General features: G+C 44.8%; 1 protein-coding gene across 1 annotated transcript; it reads right to left on the bottom strand.

Moving 5' to 3' along the window:
* Positions 1 to 2,409: 2,409 nt before the first annotated feature.
* OXGR1 (oxoglutarate receptor 1) lies at positions 2,410 to 4,409 on the bottom strand. The gene is given in 2 exon segments (XM_040487426.1): positions 2,410 to 4,061; positions 4,063 to 4,409. Coding segments are annotated over 2 exon segments (1,020 nt in total). The 5' UTR covers positions 4,342 to 4,409; the 3' UTR covers positions 2,410 to 3,320.
* Positions 4,410 to 12,664: the final 8,255 nt, after the last annotated feature.

Raw genomic sequence — 12,664 nt, 5'->3', positions numbered from 1 at the left:
CAAAAGGGTGGGGGGAATGGATGAGACAAGAATGGCAGGATGTTGGTTACTGGTGACATTCAGTCATGGATATGGGAGGTCATTTTGTTACTTTTTCTACTTCTTTGACCATTTAAATTTCCATGATAGGGGCTCCTGGGTGGTTCAGTCGGTTGAGCGTCTGAATCTTGATTTCGGCTCAGGTCATGATCCCAGGGTCAGGGGATTGAGCCCCATGTCAGGATCCATGCTGAGCATGGGGTCTGCTTGAGATGCTCTCTTGTGCACTCTCTCTTTCCCTCTGTCCCTTTCCCCCACTCACACTCTCTCTCTCTAAAATAAAAATTAAAAAGAAAACATTTTTTTAAAAATTCTATGATCGACAGTTAAAAACAAAGTGGAGGGGTTAGCGTGTCGCTAAAGTTTGGAACAGTTTTTTCTAGATTCCCTGCACTCAAGCACGTTGGGCCTGACTTGAACTTAGATTCCTCATATGGTGAGAAGACCCAGCAGCTCCCTCTCTGGCAGACAGAGCTCTGCTCTTTTGTCCCTGTACTTTCTTGGCCTACAACTACGAGACAAGGTCATTCGGGTCCTATTCTAGTCTTGGGAGTATCATCAATCTCTTCTTTTGGCCTCAGTTCCAAACACAATTAGCCCAGAACTCTTTACTTTGGAAAATAAGACTGACCCTTTGAGTCTAATTTAGCTCGGATCTTTGCGATTATATTCTATCAGCAGAACCCTGGAGGACAGACTGTCATCTGCACCTGACCCACACCTGCAGGGAGCAGGGCCAATAAAAGAATAACACAGCTGAGTGAGCGAAGGTATTTTGAGGATAAAGGAATATTATGCATGTTCCCAAACTAAGGTCGGTTATCCAAGGTAATAGAAATGTTAAAAATTTGAGAAAATAGGATTCAGTGGCAGAGTAAAATCCCTAAGACAGCAGAGTAAGGACCAAAGACACAGTGGAAGAATTGGAATCAGAAAGAGAAATGATTTACTGTTCTGTACGTTTGTGGGAAGAAGGAAAAGGATAAAAAAGATTCTACAGAGACAGTTGAGACAGACATAAAGGAGATTCGGGTGGCTTTTTTTCTGGTGGGTAAAATCTTTGAAATAAGAAAGAATAGAGACAGAAAGGGGTTTGCGTCCCGGGCTAGAATAACAACAGCTGTGGTACAGAGGCTGACCTGTCCACACTTTGGTGAGGGCGGGACACTAGGGAGATAGGAAGGAGAGCTACCCAGCCTTCAGGTTCCCAACGGGTCTCTGAATCCTGTTTCATGCTGTGCAGCCAACGTGCATGAGGAAGTCAAGCCCTCCAGTCAAACAACTCGTTCCTTATGCTCTGGAAAGGCCCTGGAGACGATGGCTCAGAAGGTGGGTGGTGGAGACAGTGTCATCATCCAGAAACATCCATGTGCGGAGCCTTCGGCCTGCCTCTTCCTTCCCCCTGCAAGCCTGGCAGAGGCTCCCGGAGCACATCTTTACTTAGGTCTAAGTCAGATGTAATGTTCTAGAAGAACCTGAAAGTCACAAACAGTTTTGCTCTCTACACATGGAGAACGTAAGCTTCATGTAAATATATATAATGGTGGTAAAGCTGCACTTTCACAGAAAAATACTACCAGCTTATTCAGTATTTATCCAGTGTCTTTAAATTAGTTTATTGGGGCACTTGGGTGGCTCAGTTGCTTAAGCATCCGACTTTGGCTCAGGTCACAATCTCGCGGTTTGTGAGTTCGAGCCCTGCGTTGGGCTCTGTGCTGACAGCTCGGAACCTGGAGCCTGCTTCAGATTCTGTGTCTCCCTCTCTCTCTCTGCCCCTCCCCTGCTCACGCTCTGTCTCTCTCTCAAAAGCAAACATAAAAAATTTATAAATTAGTTTATTAATTGTATCGACACATTTACTAAGGTTTTAAATGTCCAGACTGAGCATTTTTCTCAAATTATTTCAACTTATATTGTGATAATTAGGCACACACATAAATCAAAAATAGCTTTAGCTGTTAAAATAAATAGATAACATATTTTCAAGAGAGTCACAAAAGAGAACGTTATCTAAAGGGAATCGGTGTTTCCGAGAATCGTTTTCCACAGAAATCATGACGACGTTAGATTTTACTTAACATCCAATATATACACGATATTTAAAAAATTTTTTTAACATTTATTCATTATTGAGAGACAGAGAGAGACAGAGCATGAGCATGGGAGGGGCAGAGAGAGGGGGAGACACAGAATCCGAAGCAGGTTCCAGTCTCCAAGTGGTCAGCACAGAGCCCGACGCGGGGCTCGAACCCGCAAACAGTGAGACCATGACCTGAGCCAAAGTTGGACACCCAACTGATTGAGCCACCCAGGCGCCCCTATATACAAGGTATTTAAAAGGACTTCTGTTTCCCCAAGAAGTGGCTCCTCCTTCCCCAGGATGTGGTGATAATAACTAGTATTAGTTGATCATTTTTATAAATCAGCAGCAACTTTTAAAACGACCTACAACAATACAGACATAATGACCCACATATGTTGTTATTTGCACTGACATCTTTGGGGTGTCTCAGGTGAATTGTACTGACCACCTTGAATCTACTTGACCAAAGCCTTGTGAGAAACGCAGTTTAATGGCCTCAAAGCAAAGTTTGAAAGAGTAAGTTTTAAAGCTATGAAATGAAAACAAAAAGAATACTGAAAAAGAGATAAATAATGCCTTGGATAGTCTGGGGGTTCAACACAAACAGGCCCCAGTATGAAGGGGGCATGAAACCATGAGTGAGTAGCTTGGTTTTCCCCAATCTTGGCACTAACTTCCTGAGAGATCTAGGGCATGTTTTTCTTTTTTTTAAGTTTATCTATTTTTTTGTTTGGAGAGAGAGGAGAGAGAGAGAAAGTGAGAGCTGAGGAGGACAGAGAGAGAAAGGGAGAGAGAGAATCCCAAGCGGGCTCCTCAGTGCCAGTGCAGGCCCCAGCGAGGGGCTCGAACTCATGAACTTCGAGATCATGACCTGAATCGAAATCAAGATTTGGAGGCTTAACCAACTGAGCCATGCAGGTGCCCCAAGACTAGATGTTTTGCAAGATGTCCCTGATTTCTAATAGTTTGGATTCTACATGTGAATCTTCTGCTGATATGCATGTATCCCATTCTTACCTCTACCCTAGGGAAGATCTCAATAAACGGGTTACCAAGAACTCCCGGTAGCCCCGTCCTGGCTTTGGCACGTGATTACCTGAACATACAATATTTCCTGAGAGCCACTGAGGGAGCCGTTCTGGACTTAGAAGTTAGAATATCAGCAGGTTTTTCTTCTTGGTTGACTAAATGAAGTATGTCAAGGGTTGTTTGTGTAACTGATTTTTTTTGCTTGTTCCAGGTCCCCACTGGCTTTGCATCTCACCATCGAGCAGAGGGCCTGCTGGAAGTTGTCACTGACCACCACATACAGTAACAGGTTACCGAAGGTGTTCAGGGCGGCTAACGGCCTAGAAACAATGTACGCTTCATGGATCTGATTCTCGATGGGGCAGCTGATTGAAAGCAGTCGAGATTCGATCCGAATGACCCTCAAGATGTGGAAGGGTAAAAAACATATGTAAAACACGAGGAGTAGCAGAATGGTTAGCCTTCTAGCTTTCTGCTTAAGGCAGCTGTGATTCTGAGGTCCTTGGGTTAGGGTGCAGATAATCATTGTATAGCACAGTGTCACTATCACCAGGGGAAGGCAGAAAGTAGTTGCAGTCAAAACTAGATTGTACCATTTGATAGTGGCGAGGTCATCCGAACTGGTGAGGTCGAGGCAGGCCGATCTATTGGGCCCGGTGGTTGATGTGATCAGGAAGGTCATGGGAATGACGGCCACCAGGGAAATGATCCACACCACAGCACAGGCCACCACGGCCCATCGAGTCTTGTGAAAGGAAAAGCAGCTCATGGGGTGAATGATCACGAAGTATCGGAAGATGCTGTAACAGGTGAGGAAGAGGATGCTGCCATACAGGTTGAAATGGAAGCCGAAGCGGATGAACTTGCACATGAAATCCCCAAAGATCCAGTTTTCGCCACTGGCATAGATAGTAGTGAATCAGGAAAGGGAAGCTGGTTAGATACAGCAGGTCTGTGCAGGCCAGGTTCAGCATAATGACGGTGCTGCCTTTCCACGGCCGCATTTTGAAAATGTAAGTGGAAATCGCTACTGCGTTCCCTGGAAAGCCCACCAGGAAGATGATGCTATATATTACAGGGAGGTGGTGCCTCTTGAGTGGGATTTTTTCATCAGTGCAATTTCCAAAAGGCGCTGCAAAATCGGGGAAGTCAGAAGAAGCATTTGCAAAACTGTCCAGTGGCTCATTCATGGCTGTCTCCTTTCATCTTGCAGGAAAACAAGCATTCGATTTGGCAACACAAATCACTTCAAACTGACTCCCTGATAAAGGAAAATAGAAAACATTAATGATAGGGTAATGAAAACAATGATCTTCTTTTAAATGAAAATTGCTCTCAGATCCTAAATGTGCCACTTCTTTCTCTTTAATCTCAAAGAGACCCTGTGGAGAAGAGATTGAATTTCTAAGAAAACGATTGTGAGGCAAGGCATCTAATAATAATATGAAAGTTAAGTTACCACCAGAATGAAAACGAAGGATTGCAAATAAACAAATACATGTAGTGGCAGTGGACATCAAGTTGGCAAGGTTGCTGTTTGGGGAAGCCACAGAATGTCACCATTAGAGACTTAACAAGACCTACCATTAATCAAGCGCAAGGCACTTCACCATCATGTAACCTCTAAACTTCACAAGACGCTGTGAAGTGTTTTTTATTATCTCTATTTTACAGGAGAAATAAAGACTGAGGGAGGTTTTGCAACACGTCCCTGGAAGGCACCTGGTGGCACAGCCGGGGCTCGAACCTGTGTCTCTCTGATTTAGAGGCCATCCTCGATTCTAGCTTCCCTCACTACGCTGCCTCCCAGTCCAGATTCCCCCACGTAGGTGGTGGAACAGGAAGTGTGAAGGCATGAAAAGACAGAATACTGCCCGTTTTTTAAATGTAGATTTCACATCTTGCACCGTCATACATACGGTAGATTTCATTTTCCAATGTCGGCTCTTCCAACCTATTTTAATAGCTAATATAATTTGTTCACGGGAGGGTGTGTGTGTGTGTGTTTGCCAGGGGAGAAGGAAGAGCAGATTCATGCAGCGTTAAAGCTTTGCGCTCTGTCGCCAGCCTGCCTGACCTTGATTCTCAGTTTGGCTATTGAGAACACTTGTGTGTCCCTAAGCACGTTGCTGAAGCTCTCCAGGGCTGGGAGCAGTGGCATTTTAATTTCCTTCTTCTTACTTATCGGGGTTTTCTAAAATTTTGACAGTGAATTTCTGCAACGAGAAAAGCATGAAGATTATTTAAAAGAAGAATCACTTACAATTAGCTTATTATTCAGATGTAAATAGATGTTGGTAAAATGTACCCACTTACACATTTACGGAGTGCCCACTGTGTATTAATTAGGCACTCTGCCAGCTCCTAGAGATACAAAATGAATAACACACGCAGATGTACAAACCACTATCACAGTCTACTGGGGGAGATAGACATGGACATAATTTTGACGAAATGTAACCCTACCACATGGAGCTGTCAATATATTTTTTTAAAAAGGCAGGAAAAACACTTGGAACACTATTGGGCACATAATAAGTGCTCAATAAATGTTGGGTAGTTGTTAATCACTAAGTCCTTTGATAGATGAATGGCATGAGAAGGAAGGGAACAGTTGCCTGGAGAACAGGGGAGGGCACAAAGCAAGGTCATTAGGAAGGAACATTTAAGCGGAAAGTAGCGAGAGGAAGGGAAAGGCATTCTACGCAAAAGGAATAGCATGTGCAAAGGCACTGAGATATGACAGAGGGAGATATTCAAGGGAGCTCTGCTCAGCATGGCTGCTATATTAAGGACCAGTGGGAGATGAAGCTGGAAAGAAAATAATAGCTGATAATAAAAATAATAGCACATCCTGGGTACAAAGCACTACTACTCTAGTATGCATTCATTTTATCCTCCCAGCAGTCTGGCAAGGTAGTTCTGTGATCATGCCCATTTTACAGAGGAAACTGAGGCACCAAGAAGACAATGAGTTGCTCAAGGTCACACTGCTAGTTAGTAGTGAGCCATAAGATGCGGACTAGGGCAGTCAGTCTGCAGAGCTGGGATGCCTCTCACAGTGAGTAGGCATGAGGCAAATAAATGCTCTAAAATAACAAGGTTGAATTAGACTGTATCCCAGATGGGCTAAGTATATCAAACATCCTAAATTGTGTGATCCAGGGCTAACCTGTCAACAATAACGGCACCCACCTCTTTGGGTTGAGAGAGGTTAAATGAGTTAAGTACATTTTGAAACATACTTTATGTATGTGTTTTGAAAGACATACGTGTTATATCATCATCTGCCATCATTATTACTATTATCTGATACTAAAATCGACACTTTCAAGCTTTCCCCCAGTGCAGGAAAGAGGTAGATTTCAGACTGGCCCAGCTTAACTAATCGAAACTAGTAGACTCCTCCCCAGTTCATTGGCCTTGAATATACTCTTCCGGATCTCACTTAGGGTGCAGATCAGGATGGCCTTAAACATTTATGACTTCTATTCCATACGAATTGGGGAAAGACTAGCCTCGGGATGTGAAGCATGCCACTGGGCAGCTGTTAGGATCCTCCAGGGGAGACGCCAGTGCTCCCTGGGACCGTGTATCACAGATGGAGAGCAAATGTTTCCTTCCTTGTCAAGTTAATTTACTCTCGCTGGACACACTATTCCTAGAACTATTACCTACACAGCAGTGAAGGTGATCCGAGTCAGGTACTGCTGACCAGCAAGGGTTCTCTGAGGCCAGGAAACTACAGCAGACAGCTTTTTCCTTGGCCAGACTCTTTAAATGGGCTCATGCCCAGATGGGAGCAGTAATTTGTACCTGAAAGAAAATGGTCACGGTCAAAGAGTCCCTGAGGCAGCACTTCCGGAAGCCAGTTCTTAGCAAGTCCTTAGTCAGGTCCACACTGCTTGTCTGTCAACTCCCTGAAACCAGAAACACGGAATCACCTCATACCCTAAGGGCCAACACAGCGAAGGTTCTCAATACATATTTGCTGAAGAAAAGAACAATGAGTAATTTCAGCAAAATTTTATCTGGGGCTGAAGGGTTAATGAAATGGCAACTTTTTTTGTTTGTTTTAAGTTTGCTTCTTTAACCACTTTTATTTTATTTATTTATTTTTTTTATTTATATATGAAATTTATTGTCAAATTGGTTTCCATACAACAGCCAGTGCTCATCCCAAAAGGTGCCCTCCTCAATACCCATCACCCACCCTTCCCTCCCTCCCACCCCCCATCAACCCTTAGTTTGTTCTCAGTTCTCAACAGTCTCTTATGCTTTGGCTCTCTCCCACTCTAACCTCTTTTTTTTTTTTTTTTTTTCCTTTCCCTCCCCCATGGGTTCCTGTTAATTTAACCACTTTTAAAGTAAGAAGTGGGGCTCCTGGGTGGCTCAGTGGGTTGAGCTTCCGACTTCGGCTCAGGTCATGATCTCGCGGTCCGTGGGTTCGAGCCCCGCATCGGGCTCTGTGCTGACAGCTCAGAGCCTGGAGCCTGCTTCGGATTCTGTGCCTCCCTCTCTCTCTGACCCTCCTCTGTTCATGCTCTGTGTCTCTCTGTCTCAAAAATAAGTAAACATTAAAAAAATTTTAAACAAAATAAATACCGTAAGAAGCAAAATTATAATTTCTGTCATTGCCAAATGAACCCCTGGCCATGTCATGGGGCCATTTTAAACAATAATCATATCAGGAAAAGACAGGTTGTACGTAGAAACAACCACTTTATTGTTTTGAAAAACAACAGTTCAACTGGGGATTTAATGAAGACTGACAGACCAACTGGAAGGGAGGAGGGGTTGGCCAAGAAGTTTAACCCCTCTTCCACAAACCTCAGCAAAAGAATGGTTTGAGTTTACAAAATATGTGTCAGGTTTAGAACAACAGACAAAACTGGTCAGGGATGTGAGGTCAGGTTTCTTTCCTCAGTCGTCCCACAATCTCGTGCAATTCACTGCTACTATCCCTAGAGCCAGATGTCCACAAAGGACTCATTTACATTCAGGGGACACTCAAGAATGATATGACATGCTCCCTACATTTTGCTCCAACAGCGGACCTCAATCAAAGGGAGGTTATAGACCACCTAGAACTAACAGACTCTTTACAAACTAGAAATAATGATCTATTAAGTTTCAACATAAACAGATGCATATGTTTGAACTAAACTAGATAACACACAAATAAAAGCAAACACCAAAGATTTGGGGATATTTTTACAAAGGAAAAAAATCACATCATTTTGGCTCATTTTTTTTTTCTCAGAAATTGGGAAGAGATTGTGATTCTTTGAGGCTAGCTGCAGGCTATCAGTGTTTTGGAAGCAAGCAGTTTGAGAACCGCTATCCTAAATGTCAATTTGCCAATGAACCTCATAGACAGGGATTCCAAGCTTCTGATATGGAAGACAGGACCAAAAAATGGCAGCATAAACTATTTTATGTCCATGGCACCCTCTTGCCTGCCGGGGGGTGGGGGGAGGGGGGAAACAAGTAGGATTCATGATGAAATGTGATTTTTCTAGGGTATCTGTTAATTTTGTAGTAAACTCTTAATCCAACAATACCCCACCCCACCCCGTTAGAGTTCCCTTCCCTCCACACACACTGGGTTTTTCTGGTGCTGTTCCAAAGCTGAGTTAACATTCATTCTTTCCTCTTCTCAAGCTGCCAGTGGACCGGGGAGGCATAAACTTGTAACCCTGTGCCTCTCACATTCCTTCAGAGTCCTTGGATACTATGGCTGGGGTTGTACCAAGAGGAACCATAGGTAGACATTTTACTCACAAAGATTCCTCTTCCTTTCTTCCTCTACATATCTGTAAACTAATTTGACTTGGTACTAGTTGAAAACAGACCAGTTCTTCATCCAGGCAAATTTGAGAGATGCATGAATGCTGTCCTTCCTGAGTTTGAAGGACTCCTTCTCCCCAACCTTTCCCTCAATTCCAGCTTTCAGTTAAGAATCTGCAACTCATGGCACCTGGCTGGCTCAGTCCGTTAAGCATCCAACTTCAGCTCATGTCATGATCTTACAGTTTGTGGGTTCGAGCCCTGCATCAGGCTCTGTGCTGACAGCTCAGAGCCTGGAGCCTGCTTCGGATTCTGTGTCTCCCCCTCTCTCTGCCCCTCCCATGCTCATGCTCTGTCTTTCTCTGCCTCTCAATAATAAATAAACGTTAAAAAATTTAAAAAAAGAAAGAATCTGCAACCCGGGGGGGGGGGTGCCTGGGTGGATCAGTCCATTAAGGGTAGGGCTCTTGATTTCAGGTTTATGAGTTAGAGCCCCGTGTCGGGCTTTGAGCTGACAGTGAAGAGCCTGCTTCGGATTCTCTCTCCCTCTCTCTCTGTCCCTCCCCTGTTCATTCTCTCTCTCTCTCTCTCTCTCTCTCTCTCTCTCAAGATAAATAAACTTAAAAAAAAAAAAAAGAATCTGCAACTCTGTTGCTAAAGACTGTTAGCACTGGCCCAGTCGATGGGGCTCAAAGCTAGGATTTTAGCTATTTGATCTTCAAATACAATCTATGGATATCTCTCCTGGGAAATGTGCAAATATGGGCACACAGAAATTTTACATACAGTTTGGATATTTAGAGACAGTAGCAAACTTGTTCATTAAATCCATAGCAACAACAACAACAACAAGAAAACATAAGATAAGACAGTAAAGAAAGGCATTTTGGGGAGAGGGTAAGGTTTTGTTCCTTTACTTGGGGAGGCTGTGGGGCAATGTCTTTGGACTTTGCTGACCCCGGGAAGAGGCAGCAAGGGGCCGAGAACGCACCCAGAAAGTGAAATCAAACAGTGTCAGAGATGAACTCTCTGCCCCCAAAATACCCCCCATAGACACCTACGCTTGGTCGCTTGGTCGTGAAAAAGGCACAGGATGGGATTGACAGTCCGGAACCTATTCAGGCTCCCCTGAGATAAACCTCTGGCCATCTTAGGCTTTCGTCTTCGCTGCCAGGGTGCGGGGTACGCCTGCTGCTGCTGAGAGAAGTCAGGGACCCCGCTCTGTCCGCCCCTGTCCTGTCACAGGGACTTGCCGGGGCTCTGTTCCCCAGGCTCAGGGCGCCCCGCGTCCCTCCCGGATCGGCGCGGGACCCCCGCACCCGGCTCCCTCCGGCCCTCGGGCCGCTCCCGGATCCGGTCTCCGCTCACCTGGCACCGGGTATGCGGCCGCCGTGCGCCCCGCGTGGCCCTCGGAGCGCGGCTGCGCCCTGGTGGCGGGACACTAGGAGCAGAGGCCGGTGCGCCGCCCCTGCCCCTCCCAGCCCTCCCCGCTCCCAGGCCGGAGCAGGTGCGTGCTCAGGGTCCCGCCCTGGCAGACAGCAGACAGCGTCCTCCCTCGCCCACTTTGGAGGCCTACCCGGAACAGCCGCTTACATTCCCAGGGATCTCTGGACATCCTGCTTGCCGGCTGGACCCAAGACTGCACAAAGGGAGTATTTGCAGAGGTGGCCTCTTGCCCCAGGAGGGTTGAGGTCCTGTTGTCTGGCTCCAGAACTATCACCTGCTTGCCCACAGTTCAGGGCCTTTCATCTAGCTTGGAATGGAAGCAACTTCAGTCTGACCCTCTAAATTGAAGACTTCCACTGAAGTGTCTTTTCACTGTATCCAGTTACAGGCCTGTCCTCCACCGCTCTGCAAAGTCGTTTAAAAATAGTTTGTAACGGTGTGCGAAGAGCATTTGTCTGGATCTCCGGATCTAGGGTGAAGCCCTCTTGCCATAGGACTTGCGAACAGCCTCTTCCTTTCCCTGAAGCTCAGCTACACCATCCAAGATAACAGGGCTTTGAATCATGGGACTCTAAGGTCCCTTCCAGCATTAGAGACGAGTTTTCTGTATTGTCTAACAGAGGTGAGCAGAGAAAGCCCCCTCCACGTTCTGCTGTGGATGAGCCTAGAATCCCTGGTTGCACTTCTGTCTTGGTGGGCAGTAAAACCACCAGTTCATCCTCTGGCACGCAGGCCTGCGACAGCAAGAATGCCGAACCAGGCTTTCCAGAACCCAAGTGAGAAGATTCCCCCCTAGGTGATGGTTGGACAGCACTATTAAGAGGTCTTTAAATTTTATGCTTCTCATTATTATTATTTGAGTCCCAGCCTTTCCAGGGAAATACTCTGCATTAGGAGAAAAAGTATTCTCCGGTGTTACTGTTTTTAATCACTTCCTCAATCCCTCATTTGGAAGTATTTGACCCTATTTTGTGCAAATCCACCCACATTCATTCAGCAGACATTTGCTGCTTGATTATTCTGTATCAGGCACTGAGGAGATAAGGAGGAATAAGGCATGATCTCTGCCTTTTAGGAACTCATGTCCTGGAAAACAATAAACTATTGATTTGAAAAGTGATTCGTGTTGACATTGGTAAGTTAGGGTGCTATAAGGTGCCTGATCCAAGTGTAAGGGAAAGAGAGGTCAGAAAAAGCTTCCTGGAGTAAAAAGACTTTTGACCATTTTTCCATAATGAGCAGGATTTCCAGGTGAAGAGGAAATGGCTGAAAGAAATGATTTAAGGACAAGCGTTAGGTCCTAGAATCATAAATGTGCAAAAGACATTTTAAGATACCCAGTTCTAGAAATGTAAAATGATGCAGCCACTGTAAAAAAAAAAGGGTGTAATCGTTCCCCCCAAAATTAAAAATAGATTACCATGTGATCCAGCCATTCTCCTTCTGGGTAAACACCCAAAAGAATTGAAAGTAGAGATCCAAAGAGATATTTGTACGCCTGTGTTCATAGCAACATCATTCACAATAACCACAATGTGGCAGCCACCCGAATGTGGTATATACAGGTAACGGAGTATTATTCAGCTTTAGAAAGGAAGGAGCTTCTGACGCGTGCTACAACATGGATGAACCTTGAGGACGCGATGGTAAGTGAAAAGTCAGTTATGGTTCTGCTTATATGAGATACTTAGAGTAGTCAAATTCTCGGAGACAGAAAGTAGAATGGCAGTTGCCCCAGGGCTGGGAGTGAGAGGAATGCGGTGTGTGTTTCGTGGATACAGAGTTTCAATTTTACAAGCCGAAGAGTCCTGGTGACGGATGATGATGATTTGCGTAACAGTATGAATATACCGAATGCCGCTGAAGGTACACTAAAGATAGTTGGGATAATAAAATTTTACGTTCTATGTATCTTACCACAATTTTTTAAAACTTTGATTTGAACATCGAGTCCTATGGCCTCCCTTTACACAGGAGGACACTGAGAATTCTAGAGCTCCAAGAGACAAGACGGAGGTGAGTGCCAGGAAGGTCTCTGTGAAGCCAATGCCTCTGTTCTTACCTCTCCGCGCTATGGCGTGACTGGCCACTTGATTGAAGCCATCACTTTATCAGAAAACAATGTGTTATAATCTGACACTCAATATTGGCTCTATCAACAAGATGATTATTATGAGCTAACTATCTTGTTTTTTCATGTTTACTTGTAAATATAACTTCTTACTACAATTCAAAATTCTCACCTATGAAGTAGTCATTTGCAGGAAAAAAAATACT

This window comes from Herpailurus yagouaroundi, unplaced genomic scaffold (assembly GCF_014898765.1).
Source record: "Herpailurus yagouaroundi ecotype Mexico unplaced genomic scaffold, PumYag 164, whole genome shotgun sequence".
Lineage (NCBI taxonomy): Eukaryota > Metazoa > Chordata > Mammalia > Carnivora > Felidae > Herpailurus > Herpailurus yagouaroundi.
Note: the sequence above shows the minus strand (reverse complement) of the source record. Positions and strands in the feature narration are given on the sequence as shown.